Here is a 26246-nt window from a genome sequence, read left to right as displayed (position 1 = left end):
GTAGTAAGCAAACGCTAGGTTAGGCTATTATGACTCTTATTTTCTGAGCTTTGATTTCCGTTTCTGTCAGAGGAAGATAATAGTTCATACACCCCAGTGTCGGTGGGGAGTGTGTGGTGCATTCAGTAGATGTCAGCTCAGGGTCCCACTCCTGGCCTGCCCCAGGCCAGGACCCACCCCGGGTCCCAGCCCCACGCCTCGCTCTGCTGCCGAGGCTCCCGGGCAGGCCCCATGCCCAGCCAGGCAGCAGGTGGCAGGGCCAGGGGAGCACAGGTGCAGCCTTGCAGGGGATGTGGGGGGTGATCCTGCCTGTTTCCTCCCCACGCACTGCTTCCCCCAGCTGCTGGCGGGGCAGGCTATGCCTGGGAGGAAGGCTGGGTGGAGGGAGGTAGCAAACACAGCCACGTGCAGCCCTGCAGCCGGGGCTGAGTAAGCTCGGCTTCCTGCAGCCACCGTCAGCAGCTTTAGCAGCCGTAGCCAGTGGGCGGCTCACAATGCCTGCTGGGGCAGGAGCTCTGCTCCCGGGCAGGGTCACTTCCCTGAATTGTCCTCACCACCGGCTCTCTCCAGCACATCTGGCCGGCCAGCCTGCCTGGGGAACCACGGAGTGCCCGGCTGGAAACTGACTCCACCATCCTGGGTGGCAGCCAGCACCCAGGCCTCACCAGGCCAGGAGGCGGGGACTTGGCTGGCACTTGCTCTGGGGTCTGGATGCAACACGAAGCTGGGGCCCACAAGAGAGCCAGGCTGGGTCTGAATTGGGCCCAAACTGACCGTATTCTCAGGCAGGCAACAGCATGTTGTGTCTCCTCTGTGCAGGGCTCTACACCAGGATGGGGCTCAGGCCACCCTCTCTGCAGTCCTCAGTGGCAACATCTCTCCCTGTCTCAGTGGGGGTAACCTGCTGGATGACCTTGTGTAGAGCCCTGTGACCTCTCCCTGAGCTTTCTCAGCCCAGCAGACACACAGCCAGCAGAAGTACAGATGGCCAATGCTCATATGGAAAAATGTTCAACTTGACAGCCTAGTAACAGGGAAACCTATCCAGAGTCAACCGTGAAATGCTACTTTCACAGAACTGATGGCAAAGATTTCAAAGGATGGTAATATCCGTGTTGCCAGGGTGTAGGGATCTCACCGCTCTTGGACATTGCAGGGTGGAGTGTAAGCTGGAACTTGACGATAATCATCGAAAGTCCTTGACCCAGAAATTCTACTCCTAGGAATTTAAAGGACATGAGCAACAAATAGGTATAAAGATGCTTATTATAATGTTAATATATTGTTAATATAATGTTAATAACAGAGCTATAACCTAAATGCCCAGTGATAGATTTGAAAAGAAAAATTTAGCCACATAGTTGCAAGTATCCCTTGGGAGTATGATCATTAAAATGACACCGGGGCACGTGGGTGGCTCAGTTGGTTAAGTGGCCGACTCTCGGTTTCGGCTCAGGGTTTTGGGATCCTGCTGTGCATGGGGCTTCACACTCAGCAGTGTGTCTGCTTGAGATTCTCTCTCTCCCTCTGCCCCTCCCCCCACTCAACGTGTTCTCTCTCTCTCTAAAATAAATAAATCTTTAAAAAAAAAAAGTCACCAACTAGCACTCATTACCTGGGTGTCTTGTTAAAATGAAGTTTTTGATTTAACAGGTCTAATATCAGACCTAAAATCCTGCATTTCTAGCAAGCTTCCAGGCAATGCCAGTGTTGCTGGTCCTGTAGAATTTTCACTACTGATATTACCAAAATATAAAAATGGAGAAGGGCATGCTATAAAACAACAAGATGCCATTTTTATAAGAAAAAAAAGATATGTGTGCATAGAAAAAGCTTAAAAGGATACACAGCAAAATATTAATAGGGGTTTTCACTGGCTGATGAGATTGGGTGATTTTTATTTTATTCTTTATGCTGCTAATTCATATTTTCTACAATGGATTTATATTGTTTAATTAAAACAAAGTGTGTATATACTGCTAGGTCACACCCCAAATATGAGAGGTGGGTCTCACTGGAAGGGGAAGCATCGCTGAGATTATGAAGACTGTGTCCCTTGGTGCAAGAACCAGCCCTGAACTGGAAAGGCCTGGCCAGGCAGCCTGGGAGTGGGGTTCTTTGGACCTGGACCATGAAGAGGGGATAAAATTAGGGGTACCCCAGGTGGTGGGCTGGCAGATGAGCCATCCATGTGGAGGCAGGTGCAGGCTGGGAACCGAAGCCACCAGGACTTTGACTCTGGGACACAGACATCTCAGGCTCTCACAGTGACCCATTCCTATTCCCTGCATGTGTGTATCCCCTTTGTCCTTCCTTTGTCTGAGTACCCACTGGACCCGACAGGGTGGGAGCAGTGGGAGTCAGGAAGAGAGACACCCCTAAGGGAAGGTGCACCCTGTTTCAAGGGTTGCAATCAGAATACCAAGATGGCTCCTGCAGAAGCTCTTCTTCTTTTTTTTTTTTTTTTTTTTAAGATTTTATTTATTTATTTGGCAGAGACAACCAGCGAGAGAGGGAACACAGGCAGGGGGAGTGGGAGAGGAAGAAGCAGGCTCCCAGCGGAGGATCCTGATGTGGGGCTCAATCCCAGAACGCCGGGATCATGCCCTGAGCCGAAGGCAAACGCTTAACAACTGCGCCACTCAGGCGCCCCTGCAGAAGCTCTTCTGCCAGGACCAACGTCCAAGGGCCAGGATTTTCTTTAGTGGGGAACAGGTTTTCTGCACAAAGTGGATGCTGCATTCACCTGCTTTAGGATGGGGGTGCTCTAGAGAGGACCATTAAGGATTTGCTCAGTATTTTGTGGAGTCACCTGCTGGATGACCTTTGGTAGGCCCAGTGACCTCTACCGGAGCTTTCTCAGCCACAATAGAGAGGAAAGTTATGGGGGGTGGGGGGTCTTATGGGCCTCCCAAGTCTGTGAGCTTCAAATACTTAAAAAAAAAAAAATTCTTTTTGCAAGTTGTAAGATATACCTAAGCTGAGAAGCCCAGCTATCCTTTTGTTCTTTTTGTGAGAAGATGACATGACCCTTCCATATTGCCCTGTGAGGTGCACTCTGCAGACATCAGACCGGCCCTGACCACGGGCACTAGAATGTTTGTTTTCCTATACCACTGGTTCTTAACGTATGGACATATGAGATGGTTTGGGGCATGTTTGGGATGATTTTGGCTAGTCTTTAATAGCATTGAAATTTGTCCCCCTTCCAATCTTCTTTCCATCCTTCTAATGAGTCTAGAAGAAAGCCCCAGTTAGGGGCCAGTGTGTCTCTAATACCTCATAAACACTTGCTGTGTTTCCTTTTAACAAAAAGAGAGCAGGCCTCAGGCTCAAAGTCTTCACCAGCAACATCCACCTAAGATTTAGTTGATTTTTACAGTTACCTTTCTAAGGTAGTGGTATGAAGTTTCCTTTAGAACTAGTTTTCTTAAAGTTAAAATGAATCCATATACACAACTAAATAAATACTAGTGTTGGTGACATTTGGATATGGCAAGTGTCATGGATGTGGCATAATGTTATAGAAATTTGTGGTTCCTGGATAGAGGTGGGGAGTGGTCCCTCTGATGGACTCTTCTTCGGACTCCCCCCCTCCCCCACTGCTACTTACATCAGCTCTGGGTCTTAGGGGTGATGCCTTAGCTTTTCTTCCTAGTACTGCTGGTTTTGAGTGTCTCAGTGGCCAAGAGTGGGTCTTAGGCCCCTGTACCCAGCACAAGGCCTGGGACAATGTAGGTGTCATTCAAAAAGTGCTGAAGGGGCTGAGGTGAGAGGTCAGGGCTGGGAAACTGAGTTTGGTCTAGGTCCCTCGCCAGCTGTGTGTCCGCAGACAACTCACTTCCATCTCCTCACTGGACTGCCTCACAGGGGTGTTTTCAGCACACTAAATATATATAAGGGGTTTGGAATCATCATATCTCTATAGAGGATTATTAATATTGGTCAAATTACAAATCCAGTGTCACTGAAAACCCAAGTGAAGAAGATACGGCAAGAAGAAAAGAGCAGGTGGTGAGATGGGGTGGGATGCAGGAGAGCTGGGAAGATCCGGATGCCCAGGACAGTGCCGCTCCTTCGATCTAGGTTTGGGACAACCAAGGCAGTTTCCAGGTTGTGACTTCAGGCAGAAGCAGCCCCCCCTCCCCACCCCACCCCCCGCCAGCCGCCCGGACTCTCCAGCAACGTCCAGCACAGAAAGCTGGTCTTTGGAGTCACGTGACTGGTGTTCACGGTCCAGCTCAGCCACTCATGGCTGGGTGACCTGACACAAGTTACTTAATCTGTTTGTGGCTTATCATTCTCATCCGCTAAAATGGGGCCGATGCCAGCTCCCAGGGCTGTTGGGAGGATGGGATGAGGTCAGACTTGTGCACGTGAGACCTGCCACATAGTAAGTGCTCAGTAAGTGTGGGTTCCCGGGAACTCCCGCAGGTTCCTGGCAGAAAGAGAGGGAAGTGATTCAAGGTATTTGAGGTCATCTGGAGCATTTGATTAGTACTTGGGGAGAAATCAACTCCCCAGAGCTTTCCTGACCTAAAGCTAGAGCTGGAAAGTCGGAGAGTGCAGCTGCAGAGGTCCCTTGCAGCCCAACTTCCCCCCTGCTCCCACTCCTTCCATTTTACCCAAGGCAGGAGCCAGTGCTGCCCCGTAGGGCCTCCAGGGCTATAGACTCAAGGTCCCCGTTCTTCTCCAAGATGAGGGGAGCTGGAGGCAGAGGAGGATCTTAGGAGAAGCAGCCAAGTGTTCTTTGACTCAGAGAAGAGCCTGGGGCCTGGAGGGCCAGCCGGAGGTCCACTCTCTGTCTGCTGAAGACTCTGCTAGACATTCTGTCTCCTCCACCCCTGGGAATCCAACCATAAGAGGAACTAATCTGGCTCCCCTCTGCACCCCTTGCCCCCAACACAGTTTCCTTCCTGTGCTCTCTGGGGGAAGATGAGCGCTGGGAAGGGAGGGATGTGGCTGCGGAGGCAGGACCAGCTCAGCTGGGCCACAACATCTGTATCCTTAACAGTGGCCTCCCCGTTCCTGCTTTGAACTGTGGGGGAATGGGACAGCCCCGATTCTCCCCAGGAAGCAGTGATAGGATTCATTCCCCTCGATAAGCCATGGAAGAATGCAGACTTTTTTCTGTAAAACCCATGTAGAACTGTGGAACTCATTTTTTCACCTTTATAAGGCAAAATGGGAACAGCACATATATTAACAGAAAACTCTGAAATAACTGTGACTTGAGTGATAGAGAAGTTTATTTACCTTTCATGTAAAATCATTCTGAATATAAGCAAGCCAGGGCTTGTATGGTGACCCTGAACATTTCTAGGGATCCAGTGTCCTTCCAACTCATCTTCCAAGATGACTGCACAAGCTCCTACCATCATATTTGAGTTCCAGGCAAAAACTTGGCAGGTAGAAATCTCTCTTTAAAAAGACTTTCCAGAGGTCAAACCCAACGCTTCCATTTATCCCCAGTGCCCTAAGAAGCCCCTAGGGGCAAAACTTGGCCAGAACTTATTCATCAGGCCATAGCCAGCCCTAAAGAAGGCTGGAAAATGAACTTCTATCTGGGGCATTGCCTCCCACAGCCACTGCCTGATTCAGGCCACTCTCCGTTCTGTGATAATGACAGATCTGGTCTTCTTGCCTCCAGGCTGAACCCTCCACCTGCCCTGAGTTTCTTCTACAAAATACACATCTGGCCATTTCTCTTTCCTGCTCAAGAACTTGCAGTGGCTCCCTGGAGCCCTTGGAATAAACTATGAACTCTCAACACTGCCTTCAAAGCGCTTCACAATCTGACCTCAGCCTTCCCTTCCACATCTTGCTCAGCTCCAGACACAGTCCCTCCCCTTCCTGCACACAGTCGAGCCCCACCAGATTCCTTGATGTCCCTCAAGTAATCCATACTTCACCAAGCTACTCCCCTTGACTGCAATGATCCTTTGGCCCTTTGATTCCTGATAAACTTCCATTCATCCTGTAAGACACGGCATAAGCATTAGCTTCTCTATGCAAAGCCTTTCTTGCCCCTCTGTAGACCTGGGAATTCTCCAGAACATTCTCTTTCACATGCCTGAAAGTCCTCGAGAGGAAAGGCCATCTGAGATTTAGAGCTGCTCACTTGCCTGTGACCATAAGTCTGTGGCAGAAGACTTGTAGGGTTTTGTTTGCACAGATTTGGTATTAAGACAACATTAAGCCTTTCCTGCTGGACCAGGTGCTCCTCAAAAGGCCACCATCTTGGTGTCCCCAGCACTGAGCCCAGGGGCTGACACTGACTAGGGCTGAGTCCACAAAGAACCCACAGAAGATGCAGCCCCTCCACCATCATTAGCTTGAGTCCCGCTGATTCACCGGCCGGCCCCCCTCCCTCTGAAGTACAGAGATAGAATGACAACTTGACCAGTGGCTAACACTCCCAGAGATGCCATTAAAATGGAACAGATATAAGCCCTCATAGGGATCCTCACCCACATCCACGCTGTTCCAATTATGAGATGTTTAGTCTGTACTGTCTGCCCTGGCCTTTCGACCCACAACAGAGACAGCATCATTCCTGACAGAAACAGAAGCCCCCTCTCCACCCCCTGGGTTTCTCTGCATTGGGGTGAGCACCAAGCAAAGACTCCACGCCCTTTGCCCCTCTGCCAGTTCTGGGATGATGAGCCACTGGCTGCCTCCCTAAACTGTGCAGTCTCTGGACACAGTGTCGTGAGGTTGAGGGGTGGGGACAGGTCTTCTGGTTGCTATCTTCCTCGACCTCCCCACCAGTGCTCAGAGAAATCCTTCAGTGACTACCTAGAAAGCAGGTGTTATGTTTTTGTTGTTTTCTTCCCTTTGGGGGAGTCCCTGCAGAAGATTTTTGTCACATTGCCACCTTGAAGACATGGCTGGGGCATGAAGACCTTCTTCCCCAACAAGCCCCAGGCCCTGTTTCTAGGGCCCATCTCCCTTCCCCTTTCACAGAATCTTCCAGTTTCTGGGCTGAGTGCCTTTCCTGGGGAAAAGGATGACCAGGATTCCCAGGCCAGGGAGATCCAATATTTATTTTGGTTCTCCGCCCCCCATCCATACATGCTGGCATCATGTTCCCCACTCTTTATGCTCCCAGAGCGCTTTGCACCTTGATTCTGTTTTTTCAGATGAGAATTCATAATTATCTGTGATTATCTATGAACGAGGAGCATCTCTGTCTCCTTATATGAGGGACACAGAGAAGGAGTCCCATGGTTGTAGAGGCCCTCCTCTCCCACCCTCTCCCTGGATTCCCACTCTGTGGAGAAGGAGATCCCTGAGGTTAGTTCCACCCCTTGGAGGGCAGAAGAATAATCTAGAAGCCTTGCCTCCTCCGGGATGTCTTTCCTGCTATCCATGGCGATCCTGGTGAGATCTGCTTGCAATCTGCTTGCAATCTGCTTGCAATCTGGCCCATCTCTTTCCCCTTTCTGCAGGAAATGAGCATAGTAGCTGCAGTCACTAAGCGCATACCGGGCACTGTGCTACATGACCGACTTCCACTTTCTCATTTAAACCACACAATCAGCCTCTGAGTTGGGGTTGGAAAGCTGAAAAGACTTGCCTAAGGTCACGTAGCTGGTAAGAAGCAGACTTCACCCCTGCGCAACACTGTCTCCTTGTACGGCCTTGGCTGGTCCCTCTCCCTCCTGCTGCTCGCTTGCTGAGGGAATTCACCTCTCCGAGCCTGTGCTTCCTCATCTGAAACGTGGGAAAAACAACACTTCCCTCAAAGGTGGTTGCGAGATTCCATGGCCTCAGTGTGTCACACGCAGGGCCTGTTGCGCAGGCGGTGTTCCCACTCACCGTCATCCCTCAGGCCTCCCGGCGGGGTGGGGGAGGAGAAGGGTGACCTGCCGTCCCCAACCACCCAGCTGTCGCAGAGGCGGGACAGCCCCGAGCTGTCGGCTCCCTGAGCTCCGTTCCACATCACAGCCGATTAGTTACAAATAGCTTCCTCTCCTCGTGTATCACTTACACAACAGAGAGAAAGGGGCGATTGTTCCCGAGGAGGAAGGTCTCCCAGGCCCCTCTCGCCAGGGCAGCTGAGAGACGCAATGGGGAAAAGAGGAGGGGCAGGAGGAGAAGCAGGGCATAAGTCACGGGAGATAAGGATGTGGAGGCGTCCCCGCAGTTGGGAAGGGACCAGCCAAGCGTCCATCCCGGTGGGCAGCGTGCAGGCAGGGGACCAAGGCTTAGCAAGGCTCCTGAGCTGGGAGGGCAGGCAAGGGAGGCAGCTCTGGCACCCGCTCGAGAGCCTGATTCCTCGACATCAGCTCGCCAAGTGGCCCCAGCTGGGGAGGGACTCCCCCCCCCCGCCCCGTTGGGTAGCTGGAGCACAGCAGGTGCCTGGCCTCCAGATTTCTGGAGAGCTTTGGACACCACCAGGATCTGAACAGATGCCCTCCCTCACAGCAGCCGTGGCTGGCCAGCCCTCAGACCCTCTGGTTCCAATAAAGCCCAGTCTGGGACCGGGAAGGAGGCTCAGCGTCAGACAGGCTGCTGAACACGAGGTGCTGGCTGTGGCCCCAGAGCCTCCCTTTGCCCTTGGTGGTCCTTGACTCTGCTGTCACCACTAAGTGAGGTTCCTCCATTAAAGTGGAGGGCCAAGCACGCACAGAGGACCCCTTTGTCATCCTCTTAGCACAGCTGAGACCAGCTGGCATTTTCACAAAGGGCTTTACTAAATACTAAGGGAGAACAAAAGGGAAATAATTACAGAAAACACGAAAAACCCAGCCCCGGCTGCCAAGTTCCCAAAGTACAGGTTTCCGATCCTTTGGTGACGACGCGTCGCCCCAAAGGCCTGGGACAAGGCGGCGGGCACCTTGCCTGGCTTCCCTTGTTCGCAGCCCTCGTGGCGGGTGCCATCTTGTTTCCCGCCCCTGGGAACCACTTGGTCACCCGTGGGCTCTACTTTTGTCTCCTTTCCAACCTGACCCCACCTCAGGCCCCCCCACTGGGTTCTGGTCTCTGGCCAGAAGCATGAACCTTGTCCCCTGGGAGCTGGCGGGGCTGTGGTGACCAACCCAGGGTGTGATTACATAGTAATGGGAGGTTGTCCTCCCACACTTACCCCTACCAGAGAGGCCCACCCAAGTTGTCTTGAGCATGGGGTCTAGGAGGGCTACCTCTGAAGACTGAAGGACAATTGGGTAAGAAATGGGCAGACTTGGGGCATTTTCCCTGTGGGGAGAGGAGAGAGTGCTTGGAGGATTGATCCAACTCAACAAACATTAAGCCCTTACTGTGTGCCAGACACTGGACAAGGTGCTGGCAATCCAATGGTGAACACGTGTCTGCCTTCTCAGACCTACAGTCTGAGGGAAGACAGATTAGTAGCTGGGCAGTGATGAGACTGACAGCCAGGTGCTATGATGGAGAAGCAATTCAAGGTGCTGGGGAACCCTGGATGAGGGGCGTCTCACCTAGTGGCGGTGGCCAGCAAGGCCATCGCAGCCTGCCTGGAAGAAGTGCATGGAGAGAAGGAAAGGGGCTCGGTGTTAAGGCTGGGGTGGGCCCTCCCTGGGGGGAGGAGGAGAAGGCAGAGAAGGCCAACCAAGCAGCTTCTTGCCGGTGACCTTGGCTAGCTGGCAGCTACAGCTCACCCAGCCTATAAAGCAGAAAGGCCCTCGGCCCCAGCTGCCCACTGCTGCTGTCCCTGCCAGCCAGGAAAGGAGAGACTCTAGTCCTTGGATACTCTACTTCTCACCCACCTCTGGCCATACCCAGGTCTGGGGCTCAGGGACAGGGTGAGAGGGAGTGTGCTCACCCAGGGCCACCTGAGACACTGCTCCAGAGGCAGATGCTGAATTGTCATCAAGGGAGTAGGAAAAGGTCACAGTTGGGAAACAGTTCAGAGGGTCAAGACAATGAAGAGGCTAGGCCAAAATGGAAAAATGAGTCAGGAAGCTGAAAGGCAAGAAATTGGGATGGGTTGAGGCAGGTGTTTCAGGCTAAAACCATGACTAATGCAAGGTGTGGGAAGCTGGGTGTTTTGGGGCAGCCTCGGGAGGAAGGGGCTGGCCTGGCATCTTGGCATGCAGGACTAGACCCCACAGCTGCTCGGGGTGACTATTGTCATGGCCCAAAGAGTGTTTCCATGGCCTAGACCCTTCTGTTTACCTATATTTGCCCGACCCCCTGTGACAGGGTCAGCTCCAGGCCTGGGATGAGGGCTTCTCCCTCTCACACATCAACCTTTCAGAGTCTGTCAAGCACCCACTCTGCTCCAGCAAGGGGAAGACTCAGAAAAGGTTCAGGACATGGACCCTACCTTCAAGGTATTTGCAGTCTGGTTGGCAGAGTGAGCTTATGCTCACTGGAAAGAGCTTGGAGAAAGACCTGGGTTGACCCTCATCTCGTCGCTTCCTTAATAGTTAAATGACTATGGGCAAATTACTTAAACTCCCTGCACCTCCATCTTCCTATCTTCAAAATGAGAATAACTAAAACTACCTCCCAGGGTTGTGGTGGAATTCAGCCAATTGAAGTGACTCAAGCGCCAGGCACAGTGCTTGGCCCATAAGTGCTCACTAAATGTCATTTCTCTCCTCGCAACACCAACAAAAGATCGTGAAGATAAACGGTTCAAGGTGGAGTTTCGAGCGTTGACTCTGCTAGTGGATCTACTCAGAAGGCCTTGATGACAGCTGGGGCCTGATCGCCTGGAGGGTGATGGTGAGAATACGGGGGCATGGCAGGGGGAGGAGGGTGTGTGCACACGCAAACCCCTCCATCGTTTTGCTCCTTGCAATTAGCAGAAGCATAAAATTCTGTATTTTCTATCTGTCTCATGTCCACGATGGCAAGGACCCTGCTCTGTAATTGGAGCAAAGTTTTTGAACCTCTAGTAAGAATCAAAAGTTGAATCAGAAGTCCGGCTATCAGGGAGAGGAGTGTTATTATTCCCACTTTGGATGGAGGAAGTGGGGGCTCTGAGAAGTAGAGGAAGTTCCTTTGGGTTATATGGAGGGTAAGGATTGGGGTCGCAGCTCAGGAGAACAGAGCCACCAGCACACCTTCCCTGGACTGGATGTGAGCAAAAGTAGGCTTCTATCTAACCCATGGAAATGGCGGGTCTCACTGGTTTCGGCCCCCAGCCTACCCCAGCTAATTCATCTCATGACCCAAGAAGCCAGGTTTAGAAGCGTATGGTCCCCGGGTTAGTGAGAGAACAGGCCCAGTTGTGGGAACCACAGACATCGTCCGGGTATTGAGCTCGCTCAAGAGTGCAGAAAGAGAGGAGACACCTCAGCTGTCTATACCAGCCCCCCACGAGGGGAAACTGAGGGACCCTCTGCACCCCATGTCCAGCCCCCCCCCCGCGGCAGTGCCTCAAGCACAGTAGGGCTGAAGCAGTTTGTGTCAAATGAAAGAACGAATGAATACAAACACACGCACGTAAACCATATATGCACGCCTCTGCATACACAATCACAAGCAAACGTGCCCAGTGCACAAGTGCTCCAAACCTTCAGTTCTGGACAAGCAGATACAATACAGATATTTAAATACACGTACTCATGAACAACACACACCTGTGCCCACATACACAAATCCAAATCCAAAATAAAGACACACGTAAACACATGTACTACGCATACACAGATGTGTTGGGCAAACATACGTGATCCAGATATGTACAAACACACATCTGCTCGCCCCCATACACATACACAGCAATGCCCAGACAACCCTCCACCATGACCCTGGGCCCAGGAAGGAGTCTGTCTGTTCCACGAGCCCTAGCATGTTAGAGCTCGTCGGAAGGTTCTTTGCAGCCCCCGCTTAGCTGGCCGATGACCGGCCCCTGGCTCTCGGACCTCCAGGCTTGGCCAGGCGGGGAGGCAGCATCTCTGGCAGGCCCGCGTGGGTGGGCAGGCAGGCAATGGACACAGAGGTCACTGGGGTGAGATCTGGGGCTGCCCTGGCCTCTCTACTCCTGGCTGGAATGTGAGCGGTAGGGGCTGCCTCCCAGGCCTCCCCCTCTCCCACAGTGCCCACCGGCCCCAGGCCCAGGCCGATCCGTGACTCCAGCCAGGTTCTTGTAGCCAGGGGGCTGTGCATGGAGGGCAGTCGGGGTGACGAATGCTCCAGGACTGTGGGAGGGCACACACAAATGCCCCGAGGTGCACAGTCTTACACGGAAGCCAGTCCAGATATTCACCCACACAAAGACACAGGCAGGCATACAAATTCACAATCCCACTCAAACGCACATTCAGACACACTTGCAAACATACCTAGCGACACAGCGGAAATATACGCACACATAATCACACAAGCCTACAGAGATACTGAGAGGCCAGACCCACACACAAGCCAAGCTTCAACATGCAGCAGACACATGCAGACAGACACTCAGACCACATAGACTCATGGCACACGTGGACCTCCACAGTCACACACGAATGCCCATACACATGCACAAACGCACACACACACAGACCCCCTGAGGCAGACCCCTGCTGACTTAAGAGTATTTCCTCCCTCTCCTGGGACAGGGAGGAAATGCTGCACTAGGCTACTCTCCAAACCACATGTGGCAGCCTGAGAAAACTACTTTCCACAGGAGGAAATAGTGCTGGACCCTCAGCCAGGTGCCCACAGCTGGGTGCTCTGCTGTCTGAGTGCTTAATAGTGCCTGGGGTGGAGAGGCAGCTCTGGAGTCCCACGCTTGTGTGTTGTCTCGTCAGTTCCTCAAAAACACACAGACACACACGCACACACTTTTCAAGAGTGCATATGTATGTACAACATATACAGGCAGGGGCACTCTGGGAACCTCGGTTTCTTCATCTATCAAACGGGCTTAATAATCCTTTCACCCCTGAGGATTGTGGGGATGGCATAGGTGGCATCGTAAAGGGCCAGACCACACTGCTGTCCTCCTACGGATCTGGAGCTGCAGTTTCTGCAGGGGCTGCTAAAGTCAGGAGCCGTGTGCCAAACACTGGGCTCCACCACCTGGCTGCCCGCACCCACGCCGGCCTAGAGGAGCGGGAGCGCAGGCGCCCGCCCCTCTGCGGGTCGGCACCGGGTGCCGCCTAGATCCCGGGCGCCCCGCGGGGCACCAGGCTCCGAGCGGCCCCGGGGGCAACGGCGCGCTGGGCGGCGGCGGCGGCGGGGCGGGAGCTGCCGCGGCGGGGCCGAAGGGGGCGGGGGGCGTCCCTTCCGTGCGCGGCGGGCCGGGCGCTCTCGGGTCCGCGCTGCCGCCGCCGCCGCAGCCACCCCAGCCCCGCGAGGCGCTCGGCCGCTCCCCAGGCCTCGTCGACGGTGGGCGGGGCGGGCCTGCAGCCCCGCCCCACTCACGGCCCTTGAAACCCAGTCGCCAACAGGCTGCGGTCCCAGAAGGGAGCCGCAGTCTGAAGAGGAGGCTGCGTCTCCACTGGCCAACCAAGAGAGGCCCTGGGGTCGCCCTGGGCGCCCGACGGGCCCTCCCCGGGGACAGGCCTGCCCCACAGCGCCCCGCACCGCCGGGCGCTCCGCATCAGGTGCCCCGGCCCCAGCCCTACCTGCGGCGTCCAGGCTCCTGGGGCTTCCAGAGGATGCTCGGGCCACCTGCGGGGACCTCGGGGCAGCAGTGAGGTCCTCTCCTCCTGTGCCAGGGGCTCCCCCAGGGGGCCGAGCATGGTGGTTTTCCCTTGGAACCTCCTGGCTTGGGACGTCTGAGAAGATGCCTGCCATGAGGCTGTTCACTTGCTTCCTGCAGCTCCTGGCTGGGCTGGCACTGCCCGCTGTGCCCCCCCAGGTAAGACCTATCCCAACCCCAGGCTGGCCCCCCTAATCTTCCCAGCCCCCAGCACTCGAGGCAGGGATTCTGAAATCATAGACCCACTCAGGGGAGCGGCACCTCCACGGATGTCCACACACTTCCCAGGAGCCAGCCTGGACCACGTCTTCTGGGAGGAGACCTCAGGCAGGGCTGTCCCAGACTCAGGCTCCGGGGTCTGTCTTGGCGGGGGCAGGGAAGCCACAGGGAAGGGAGGGAGGTTTCCTGTCTGGCCTCTGGAGCCCTGGTGGCTTTGCTAAAAGCATCTCTCCACTAATCCCAGGCGGGTCCCTGGCCTTGTGGTCAGGGTCGAGGCCCCATGACCAGGCAGGCGCCCCCAGGACCTCTGACCTGGCCTGGTGGAGGGGAAGCCAGCTGAAGAGGCCATTGGTGGGGAGGCTGGGCTCTGCCCCCACTGGGGCTCTGGGTGATCCCAGGGCTCCTGGGTGGGCTGGGGGTGAGACAAGAGGTCCTGCTATGCCCTCTTTCCCGGGTGGGCAGTCGGGAGTTCCTGCATGCAGGGCCTGGGGAAGTGAGCAGGGCCCTTTTCCCAGGAGCCGGGTGAGTCTGGCTGGGAGCCAGCTTGGGCAGTGAAATCCTGACAAAGCCAATGAGATCCCTTTCCACTGCACTGTCCTGCTGCCCCCGGAGTCTCCAGCTCCAACCGAGGAGCGGGTGGGCTGGGCAGCCCTGTGGGATGGAAGAGCCCCACTACCTGTCACTACGTGTCCGCTGCGGGGCTGGCCAGAGGTGTAACCTTACCGGCAGCACCAGCTCATGGCGCCACCCACTCCAGCCCCTCAGCTCCCACCAGCTGATCACCTCCCCCGGGCTCTGGCGCCCAGCCAAGGCATGCTGCACAGGGCCCAGCAGGGCCGGCCTGGGGCTGGGGAGAAGGGAGACCCCTAAGGATTGCAAGATCTTTGAGATGAGGAAGGCAAAGGGTCTCCCAAATCCTCTAGCCTCCCGCCCTTTCCAAATGAGGAAACTGAGGCCAGAGAGAGGGGTGGGATCCATCAAGGGTCTAGTGAGGTTTTAGTTGCACTCGGGAAGAGGCAGCTCTGAGACAGGGCAGAGTGTGTGCAGCGGGTGACAAGGAGCTCGGAGGGGCCTCTACGCTCTTGCCAAGCTGGCCACAGAGTGCAGAGGCCCGAGGTGGACCCCCTCATCACTGCCCCTTTCTGTCCGCAGCAGTCGGCCTTGTCTGCTGGGAATGGCTCATCGGAGATGGAAGGTAAGCGCGCTGGGCTGGGGTGCACATGCTTACCAAACCCGCTCCTCCCTGTCCTCTGCAGAGAATAAGAAGGGATTGGCATCGAGGATGGGCACAGGCTGATAGGAAGTTCAGGAGAGTCAGCAAGCTGGCTGACATCCTGGCTGACAAAGTTGGCAGGACCTGAGAAATCCTTCTATTAGCAGCTAGAGGCCTAGTGAGGTGTATTCCTGGGCCAGGGTCACCCAGCACACAGTGAGGCTGGGGCCAGTATACCCAGGGTTCGTCCAGTTGGCTCAGAGCCCCTTCCCAATATGATGTAAGGAGGCAGATGGGGTCTCGGAGGGCAGTGCAGGCAGTGAGAGCCAGGGGCCGCACTAGGGGTCCGGGAGCTGGTTGCAGTGGGCAAGCAGTCAAGAGGATTAGGGAGGGGCGAGGGGACCTTCCCAGAAGCCCAGCCCTGGTGGAGCTGCGGGGATCTGACCAGGCCTTTCCATTGATTACAAACAGACAGAACATGAGTCTTGCCCTCCCAGGCCCCTCCACTCCCCACCCTGGGTTGCATCAAGAGGGAATCTTCAAAGGGTGTGTTGGTTGCCAAAGAGACATACGTGCAGAAGGCAGGAGTCCCATGCCAGGCCCCCTGCCTCGCTCCTCCCTCCCTGCCTCTCTGGGACGTGCAGTGAAGCCACACACCGCTACTGAGGCTTCCTATCGTGCCGTGGGAGAGGGAGCGTGTAGGGGCGTGCACACGCACACTTGTGATAGCCTCTGAAAGCCGGGAACACCCTCCCTCTGCTGCCCTGACCACCTGGTGGCCAGCCTCTCCTGGGCCTGGCTATGCTTCTGGGCCCCTTGGGCACTGAGTCCCAGGCCCCTCGGGCACTGAGAAGGTGGGGGAGGTAACAGCCCTTAACTTTACTGACTCCCTCCCCCTCTCCCTGCCATGCCCTCTGGGACTGGCACAATACTATGCTGTTGGGATTTGGGGAGGGGCCCATCAGCCATCTCCACCCCGTGGTCTCTTTGATGCTTTTAGTGTATTTCAGACAACAGTTACCAAAGAAGTCTGAGCCTCCGTTTCCTCATCTGTAAAATGGGAACATTAGATTACATGCTATTCAAGGTTCTTTTTCTAAGATTGTGGGCTTCTCTGACTCCGTGGAGGAGACACAGGCGTTTATATCTCCCAGAGACAGGGGTGAGAAGGCTTAGACATGTCAGTTCATTAGGACAGCTCACCTGTCATCCCAGGCAGTCAGGGAGCTGTATTGTGGCCAGGGGAAGTACCATGAGTTTTGGACCCCAGCCACTACAATCTGAAAATGCCATCCCCTCTTGCTAACACCAGACAAGAGACAGCATGCTCTGCACTTTGCAGCCACGGACATTGATTTTTACTATTACTATTCATGGTGCTAGTATTGGGCATTTACTGTAATTCTGTGCTGACCACGGGCTATGAACTGGGAAGGCATTCGTATTCTCCACATTTTATAGAAGGAGAACCTGAGGCTCAGAAAGGCCCCTGGGGTCCCCTAAAGCCTCAGATGCGCCTCAGTATGTGTGGCAAAGTCATTCTGCATAGCACCAGACCTTCCCGTGGCTCAGGACTGAGCAGGCATGAGCAGGATGTCCCTTTCGGCAAGCTGGATGTGTGCCCTGCCAGGGCCGTGGAAGGGACACCTGCCGAAGCCAGGCTAGTGGCCAGTGGCTCTGCCCAGCTCTGTGGCCCGTCCCTAGGAGTTTTGCTCTCAGGATGAAACACTTCCCTTCCTGGGGCTCCTCTGTCCTTGGTGGTAGGCAGCTGGAGCAAGATGGGAGGCTTGCCCCTGGAACTGGCAAGAGATTGCTGAGAGCCCATTTGAAGCCCCAGCAGCAGCCCCATGGGACTGTCCAGCCCTGGCCACGTGCCTGATGGAGCCATGGCCTCCGGTTCCTTTTACCCCCACCCTCCTCTGGAGCAGGTCTGGGGCCAGTGGAAGTGCTCTCGGGAGCAGCTGAGCAGGGGTCTCTGCTGAGGGGCTCAGCCCCGATCTGGGAGCAGTCCCCACGCTCCAGCCCCTCACACAGCCCCCTCTCTTTCTCCCACACGCCTAGACAGTGGCCTCCAGGGCTGAATTGCCCTCTTTCCTAGTGGCTGCCAGGTAAACCGGGCCAGCCCGCCTTCTTCTTAGCCCTCTCCCCCTCCTCCTCCCCACACGGTCAGGCCATGTGGCTCAGAAAGTGGCAGATTTCAGGGCCCTGGAGCGTGGCGGGGTGTGGGGCGAGGAAAGGAGATCCCTTCAGCCGCCAAACCCAGGCAGCTCTGCTTAACCTCGCCGTGGCCCTGCGACCCAGCTGGGTGGGGGTCTGTGTGAGAGTGGGAGGGGTTGAGGTGCCCCTTTTCTGCTGCTGTCCCCCCGCCCCCCACGGCTGATCCCAGAGCAGAAGCCTGAGCTTTCTATGGCGCTTTGGCAGCAGGCCGTTCCTCTGCTGTTATGTATGTCGTCTATGGCAGAGATGAACCACTCAGAGTTACGCAGTGCTCGTGGATTTCAGACTAAACACACGCTCGTGGGGTTACAATACGGAGGTGCTCCTCTGGCCTTGTACCGCCCAGGTCCGCTTCCCCAAGGCGCTGTGGCTGCTTACGGGGAGACAGGCTTGTTTCCCACTTGGGTCCAGGGAAAGTATCCCCGTGTCCTGGGGAGGTGGGATCAGGGGAGGCATCTGGTCTCCCGCCTATCCCCAGGCCCAGCCCCTAGTGCCCCCTAAGCAGACAGGGTGGAATAGAGCAGCAGACACCCAGATAAGCATGGTTTATTGCCTCTGTGGCTGCCTTGCTCAGCTCCACGGGGACACACTGCCTCTTGGGTATTTTCCATCCGCTCGCAGCCCTTTCCAGAGGACCTCTGCTAGGTCTGAAGTTTATTTTTCCTTGGAGATTACCCTGAGACTAGGCCTTGCAGGCTCAGTGGAGTGGACTTCGGCCCCTTCTGCCTCCTAGAAAGGCCATGGGAAGAAGTGAGGGGCTGTCGGAAGAGCCCACGGCTCTAGGGCCAGGTGATCCAGCTGCCCTATCCTCCCCCATCAGCTGAGGACAGCCGTCAGGTATAGGGCAGGATGACCCAGAGTGGGAGAGGTCTCTCTGCCCACGGTCTCAAGGCTGGGCTGGGTTGCACGCACAGAATCCCAGACCTTCTGTCAGAGCCAAGAGGGACCTTAGCAACCATCTAGTCCCAACCTTTTTTTTTTCTCCTGGCTGAGGAAACTGATATACCCAGAAAGGTTAAGTGACCTCCCCAAGGTCACACGGCCCAGATAGGGCCAGGACTAGAAGCCAGGTCTCCTAGCTCTAGCTACTCACTTCTTATGAGCCTCTGTTTGGGACCAGGCCCCAGGCCTTCCCCTGAAGGAACATCTTTTGAGAGATTCCACATCAACCCACACCAGATCCTGGTCATGACCACACCAGGACCTAGAAGAGGTCAGAGATGTCCCTGATAATTCTTAGTGAACTATCGTCTAACCAATCAGTAATTACTTAGCCTGTGTTTCCCAGGTGCTTGGGCTCCTGTCCTCATGGAGCCTCGACTTGGTGGTAAAGGAGATAAGCTCTACTGGTGGCCCAGACAAGGCAAAACCCTAGGGGCCAAATTCTGCTCCAAGGAGAAACACTTGTTCAGGCTGGAGAAGTTGGAGAAGGCTTCAGAGAGGAGGTGGGGTGGTGGGCTTTATTTGGTTAGAAACGGGAAGGGGACACGGAGCATGTCCCAAAGGTGGAAGTTACAGTGATGCAGATGGATGTGGTGTGAGGGCATGTCTGATGGCTACGGAGAGTGGGTTCGGGGCACATTGCTGTCTGTGGCCTTGGCTGCCAGGTAGAGGAGCTGGGTCAGAGCGGGGCAGAAAATAAGGACTAGGGGGGAAGGCTAACCCTCCCTGTGGGACTCTACAAGCCAGTCATGCAGAACTGACTGCTTTCTGCAAATTCCCCACCATCGAGAAAGCACTCGATCAGGCCTGAGAAAGACCCAGAGGGCCTGAGGAGCTGCCAAGACACGCTCCTCCAAACTCCAAGGGCACCCAAGCCGATGTGGGTGCCTGCGCTGAGAACAGAGCAGAGAAACTCCGCCGCACTGGGATTTCTGGCTGCAGATGAGCTGCGGCCAGGTCCAGCAGTCACCCCAGAGGCCTCGTGTCAGGAGTTCAGAGCACAGGAGGCTCGGGGCTTCCTGGAGGAGGGAGCGTGGGCTGAACCTGGAAGGCCCTGCAGGGCCTGGGGAGCGGGGACTGGGGCTTGGAGGAGCAGGCGCCTCCCGGCCTGACCCGGCCATGTGCGCCTCCCCGCAGTGGTGCCCTTCCAGGAAGTGTGGGGCCGCAGCTACTGCCGGGCCCTGGAGAGGCTGGTGGACATCGTGGCGGAGTACCCCAGCGAGGTGCAGCACATGTTCAGCCCGTCGTGCGTCTCCCTGCTGCGCTGCACGGGCTGCTGCGGCGACGAGAACCTGCACTGTGTGCCGGTGGAGACCGCCAACGTCACCATGCAGGTAGGCGCCCGGGGGGAAGGCGAGCAGGCTGGGGGGCGGGGGGGGAGGCGAGCAGGCCGCGGCCACGGGGCCTGCAACGGTCGCCCAGGCCCGAGCTCTCTCCGCCCCAGCGGTGCGGTGATCCCCCTTCACGGGCCCCCGTGCCAGCTTGGAGCCCACTCGCTTCCTCCGTTACCAGCTTTCTCGGGCTCTCGCTGGGTCCTACCCCAGGACCCAGGGATATCTGGCTGAGCTTGGAAAAGAAGTCTGTTCAGATTCAGGAAGTCCCCGTGCACGCTGGGGGCATTTGGCACCCTGAGCTTTGCGTTCACGCACATGCACACACACACACACACACACACACACACACACACACACACTGGTTTATCGAGCACTTGCTCGTGAGGCCAAGCCCTGTGCAAGGCGCCTCATAAGTGTGACTTCTGTTACCTCAACATTCAGTCCCTCAAGGCACGTGGCCTGTGCACAGAGGAAGAACTCGCCGTTCAGAGCTGCTCTCTCGCTTGCTCAGCAGGTGGAAGAGCCGAGGTCGCACACAGGTCTCCCTGACTCCAGAGCAGGGCCCGCTTCCTGCGCTGGTGCTATGCCGGTGGCTCTGGGTGAGGAGGGGCAGGGGCCTCCCTCAGACCCACGCACAGGCGCGAGGGCTGTTTGCCCCCCACTCAGAGCACAATGAGAGTACGTCATCCAAAGGCTGGTGGGAAACAAGGAGTCTGGCCCTCCTCGCGAGGAGAGGGTGGAGAGAATATTGGAAACCCACGGCCATCCCCCAACCCAGGCATCAAACCCTTCTCTCCCTGAAGCTCCTGAAGATCCGCTCCCAGGACCGGCCCTCCTACGTGGAGCTGACATTCTCTCAGCACATCCGTTGCGAGTGCAGGTAGGTCCTCAGGGAGCGGCAGGGACAGGCCCTTTGTACTTGGCCACCTCAGCCAAGTGGCTGCCCAGCCCTCCTGCACTTCCTTCCTGGCTGAGGGAGACCAAGGAAGTCAGGGACCAGTGGCAGCTGCCGTGTATCCCCCACATCAGCCGGGTTGGCCTGGGGAAGGGGTCCCATCAGCTGGAGCACAGCTGCTCGAGAAGCCGTAGGGGTAGAGGAAGCCTGGGCCCTTCCTAGCTGTGCAGGGGTGGAGGGCACGCTGTCCCTCTCCCTAGGATGGGGGGAGCTGCCACAGCTCTGGAAGAGGAGTGTGGGCCAAAGACATTGCCAGCCTGGACTTCATTCCGGGCCCGGCTGGTGCCCCCGGGGAAAGGGACACTGGACTGAGGGGCACAGAGAGGGATGAGCTTGGCGGGAGAAAAGCAGCAGAAAGAAGGAGCCAGTGGGCTTTCTTTAAAGTCATGCCTCTACCTGGTAGAGACTCTGCCCAGCACCAGTCTTGCCGCCTTTGCCCAAGGCACCCTGAACATTCGTGACCAGCAGCAGCAGGTCTGGCACTTTAATCAGGCTCAGGGAGGACAGAGATGGGCTGGAACCTGGTACTCTCCGGGTGCCCCGAGCCATGGATAGAGACACCGGACTAGAGGTCCTGGGACCAGAAGACCGGGGGGTGACTGCCATTTATCGTGTGCACCTCTTCTGTGCCTAGCCTGCACTAGGCCCTTCAATGTTTTTTCAGTTATTCAGCAAAAACCTACCGACCGCCTGCTGTATGCCAGGCACTGTCCTAGGTGCTCGGGATGCAGTAGTGAGCAAGACAGACAAGGTCCCTCCTCTCATAACAACCCTAGGAGGTAGTAGGTACTATTGTCGTCCTCATTTTACAGATGAGGAAACTGAGGCTTGGAACAGTTAATTGTTGGCCACAGCGAGCGAGTGAGCCCCACCTTATCTAACGCCCGCGCCTGCCCTTTCTCGTGCTGCGTCTCCTGGCCATAACCGCATTCTTTCGGAGCCCCAGCACTGCCCTGGGCTTGCCCGGCCTACTGTCCAGGGCTCTGGCCACCCCTTTTGGACCTGAGCCCAGGCTCTAGGCCCTCTTCACCGTCCCTCTGCCGGAGGCCCTGCTTCAATCCGTTTCCTCCCTTCCGTCCTGGCCAGGGCTTAGCCATGTGACAATGGCTCAGTCGCGAGCCCTCCGGGCACAGTGCCGCTCGGTGACCTTTCATCGTCTATGTCGCCTTTGCCTTCGCAGCCACTCTTTTGGGGCAGGCAGACTGGGGAGACTGAGGCTGCAAGAGTGTCTTTGAAGGGTCCAAGATGGCAGAGACATGACCGGGCAGTCCAAGAGGCCCGTACCGGCCCGGGCAGTGCCCGGTGCTGGCTCCCGGGGGAGATAGCCGGCCTAGGGCAGCATTCCCTGGCGCCAGAGCGGACTGTTACCACACTGCCCACGTCCCCATCCCTGTTCCCAGGGGAGACTGAGGTCCTGTCCCCTTCCAATGGGCTGGGCAACAGGGACACCTTTCTTCTCACTTCTGGGCCACCAGCCACAGCCCCGCAGGCTGAGCCAGGACTTGCCTGGTGGCTATGGAGCTGGCGCTCACCTCCCTTCATTCCACCCCCTGCAGTGGCATACATCCCCAGGGTGGCGGTGGCAGTTGTGCCCTGACAGGCAGAGCCTCAGCTGGTGGCAACCACCCTCCAGGGCCTTGCGCCTTATTCACTGTCCTTGCAGAATCTCCCACAATGCACTCTGGGAGGAAGGTCAGGTACAAGGGAAGGAAGTGAACGGAGAAAGTCAGCAGAGAACAAACTCAGAAGTCCACACACTTGATGCCAAGAGGCTGAGGAGTGCAGAAGGGTGTGGAAAGGGGCCCCAAGAGGAGATTCCTATCTCTCTTGGTGGGGTCACAAGAGCCTAGAGGGGAAGCTGAAGCCCAGAAGCCTCTGGCCATCCCTCCCTCGCCGGCTCCATCCTGCCCCCTAGTGGTGCCAGCACAAACTGCAGGACCCAGGCTCTGGAGGTCTGAGAGGTGTCGGGGTGGCAGGGAGCCCTACTTACTGGTTTCCTGACTCTCCCCTGGTCTCTCTGTTTTCCCAGGCCTCTGTGGGAGAAGATGAAGCCAGAAAGGTAAGTGGCCTGGCTGGGGCTCCGGGCTATTCTTGGGCCTGCCAGCCCCTGTCCTAGCATGGGGGCCCCCCCAGCCACTTTGTCTTGACGCTTTTGGCTTATTGCAGGAGGAGACCCAAGGGCAGGGGGAAGAGGAAGAGAGAGAAGCAGAGACCCACAGACTGCCACCTGTGAGTGTGCGGAGGCGGGGACCAGGGATGGCAAGGAGGCCGGGCTAGAGGGGAGCCCCAGCCCTGCCACAGGGATCAGTGGTCGGGAAGGGGAAAAGCAAGGCCCAGGGCAGTCTTGGGGCAGAACAGGGAGCAAGGACCTCTCAGAGAATCTAGGGCCCAGGAAGCATCAGGGGACCCTGGTTCTTGATCAGGCTTAGCCTCGAGTCTTTTCATGGCCCTGAGCAAGTCAAGTCACCTCTCTGAGCCTTATTTCTCTCTATGTGTAGAAGGAGGGGAGCACTCAGTCATTCTACAGACATCTATGAAGCACTTACTGTGTGCCAGGCACCTCAGTGAACAAACCAACACCATACTTGCTCTTACAGTGCTTACATTCTAGTGATGAAAAGTCCGACAGCTACAGACGTACCCAGGGCTACGTCCTAGTGCCCCCAGGAAGGGGCAAACACCCCCTCCCCCGCCCATTGGCTCCCAGGCCCCTATTTTTGCCACCCCTCTGCTTCCCACCCATGCAGGGGACCTTGGGGGTCCACTAGCTTCCTCTTTCCCTCTCAATGTTCCCTGCCCATCTTGGCTTCACACCTGGAGGCCCAGGCTGGAGCCCAGGCCTGCGTGTGGCTGGGAGAGGATTCCAGAAGGGGAAAACCCACATCTGTGAGAGTAAATAGTAACAGGCACAGAAATTCAGTCACACGGTGGTTCTCCTTTAGAGCCTGCCTCTTCCCAGTGCCAGACCCCGGAAATCATTTCATACCATGTGACTGGAGCGGACCCATGTCCTACCCCATGAGCCCTCCCCTCCACAAATGGAGACTTGCACCCCATTCCATGAAGACAGGGATTCTGGGGATGTTGGTTCCCTGAATGTGTGTGGCCCTCATTTCTCTCTTGGGCCCAGGCACGGACTGGAAGGAGAAGCTGGCAGTGTGGTCATTGCGGGGCTCCCCCAGCCTGAGCCACCCAGGCGCCCCACCGTCTTTCACTTTAAAAAAGAAATGTGAACACTCTGCTTCAGTTGTCGCGTGTTTGCATTGCTTCTTTCCCCCTTGACCTTGTGTTTCCCTTCCACTTCTCCCAGAGTAGCCTAACTTAATATGTTTTAATGTTCAGAAGTCCCTGATGTGTCACCTTGTCGTATTTATCTGCCCTGACCATGGTATATATACATTTGAATGATTTTCATTTTCCTGTGAACAGAAAACTCTAAGTTCAGTTCTCCCCTGGAATAAATCATCATGGTGATTTTAGTAGTGCCGATCCATCGAAACAGCACAAATACATCGTATCTTAATACACGCGAAACACGAAACTCTAATCAGTCTCGCCGGGAGTGCATCTCAGCGAGATGGGGTGGCTACCTCTTTTTAATTAGTTAATGAATCCATTAATGAATGTTACCTCTTGCCAGACTGAGACAGGATTCAGCATTAATTCCATTCTCATTTTTTAATAGATGGAAAGGTTGAGAAATCATGCTCACATAAATAAATAAATGGGACTAGATGTCACACAGTCATTTGAACTCCTTCCAAGTTATTTGCCAAAAGCCTCAAGGTGATCTGCTAACAAAAATCGCTTCTCTTGACATATTAGCTGACAATTTGGTTAAATTCTTCTTCAGTTTTGTTGAAAGCGGAAGACTTGGAAGCCACTTGACTTGCAAAAGCCTGTGGGCCTTATCTCCTTTCCTAACACCTCAGTATCTCAAGTTGTCCTTTCATTGTCCTTTAGTTGACTGTCCCCACCCCAGTACTTTTACCCTGGGGCAAAGCACTGACCCAGTTTAGGAAGGGGCAAGATGCTTCTTTCCTTCCCAGGAGGAGCAGGGCAGTTGTGGGTGGGGTGGTGGGGAAGCAGACCTCAGGCACTCTCACGCAGACGGTCTTCAGGCAGGGGATTCTGTGCAGGCTGAAGACCCGCTCTCTGAACAACATCAGTACTCACAGGCCCTTCGGACAATCTCCATCTGCATTTGGGTTGCTTATACCCCCCTTTAGGAGACTGCTGTCCTAGACTAACCAGAGACATTATTGCGTGGAGCCAGACTGGGTTTAAAGTTGGCTCTGTCACTGACTAGCTGTGTGACCTCGGACAAGTTTCTTAACCTCTCTGAGCCTTAAGTCGGTTTTAGGGTTTTTTTTGTTTTGTTTTGTTTTGTCTTAGAAAGGGAGGTGATAACAGGGCCTTTCTCATAAGAAGTTGTTAAAGAGCAATGAAAATGTGCTTAGCACAGGGCTGGGCACCGGGGTAAGGGCTTGGTGAAGGGTAACTTCTAGCTTCTTGGCCTTGGTGTAAGCAGGAATGCTGCAATCTCCCTGTGCTCCCTGTCCAAGCTTTCCCTCCAGGTTTGCCTCCCCTCCCATAGGAGGGACCCCCATCTTCACAGGGTGCTGATACCCCCTTTCTGTGTTTGGTCTCTGGCAGGTGCGGCCATACCGTTCCCCGGAGGTAACCGGCCCCTCAGAGGAGAGACGCCTCACCCCCGGCTCCTGTATTTATTACGGCCACACTCAGTTACCTCCCTGCTGACACCTGCCCTCTATTTATTAGCCAGTTGTATCCCTGCTGAATGACTTGCTCCCTCCAAGATGAGGGGCAGGGAGGGACAGGACCCTCAGGAATTCAGTGCCTTAAACAGAACGTGAGAGAAAGAAGGCAGCCCCAGACCCGCGTGTGCTTCGGCTGGAGAAGAAGCAAGACCTGTGGCTTCGTGAGGGACAGCCAGGCCCCAGCGGGCTCCCCTGGAGTGGGAAAGAGCGGGACGGCCGCCTGGGCCCAGGCCTGGGGCTCCACGTGGACAAGCGACCCTGGCCTGGGGACGTAGGGGTAGAGGGGCCTGCTGTGGCGCCCTGGCCCAGGCTGCGCGGGAAGGCAGGCAGCAGATGGACCAGTCCTGCTGCTGCTTTGTCCGTTTGTCCGCCTGGCAGCCGCTCGGCACCCTGCAGACCCGACAGCTCAGTTGTGGAGGCCGGGGGTAGCCTGGGGGGGCCTCTGCCACGGCTTGTCCCCTAGGTCCCTCCTCACATCTTGTCACTGCTTGTGCTGGGACATTGTTCTTTATGGTCAAGACATCACCCCCTGCCCCTCTCAGGGACACAGGAAAGGAGGGGGCCCCAGGCTGGACGTGGAGCCAGCAGCCCCTGAGAGGCTGTCTGACTGCCAAGCCAGATTCTCTTGAATAAAGTATCCTAGTCTGGAAACAGCTTTTCGGGAGTGTGTCTGCGGAGAGGCGGCCCACAGCCGCAGAACAAGGAAGTGGGACAGAAGAAGGGCCCAGGTGCTCAGGGCCACCCCCACAGCACCTTGTGGTACCTTCCCTGCCGCTTCAGGCAAAAGCCTGGGGTCTACTCCTCCCATCCTGAGGGGTTCCCAAGATGTAATCTTGGCCTCAAAGTGGGGGCCCCTGGCCCCAGCCACCCCTGAACAGGCTCAAATTCAAGAGCACACGCCTCTTCCCTTCCCCCAAGCCCTGCCCCCCACTCCACTCCATGGCCTGGCCCCCTGGCCCCTGAGTGAAGGGGGCTC

The 26246-nt window shown here is 55.9% G+C and overlaps 1 protein-coding gene across 4 annotated transcripts in view; it reads left to right on the top strand.

The window, feature by feature from the left end:
- Positions 1-26246, top strand: part of PGF (placental growth factor) — a 48487-nt gene extending 22241 nt beyond the window's left edge. The window contains exons 4-11 of one of the 4 annotated variants that reach the window (XM_045807803.2): positions 10588-10695; positions 13730-13768; positions 14981-15023; positions 19338-19534; positions 20338-20414; positions 22519-22548; positions 22656-22718; positions 25146-26246. In XM_045807803.2, coding sequence (XP_045663759.1) covers positions 10693-10695; positions 13730-13768; positions 14981-15023; positions 19338-19534; positions 20338-20414; positions 22519-22548; positions 22656-22718; positions 25146-25173 — 480 coding nt within the window. In that variant the 5' untranslated portion in view covers positions 10588-10692 and the 3' untranslated portion in view covers positions 25174-26246. The other 3 variants (XM_045807802.2, XM_045807805.2, XM_087856135.1) reach the window with 3 other exon arrangements.

This window comes from Ursus americanus, chromosome 26, assembly GCF_024610735.1.
Source record: "Ursus americanus isolate L20-20 chromosome 26, mUrsAme1.1.p, whole genome shotgun sequence".
Classification (NCBI taxonomy): domain Eukaryota; kingdom Metazoa; phylum Chordata; class Mammalia; order Carnivora; family Ursidae; genus Ursus; species Ursus americanus.
The sequence above is the reverse complement of the archived record's forward strand: the minus strand, read 5'-3'. Positions and strand labels throughout refer to the sequence as shown.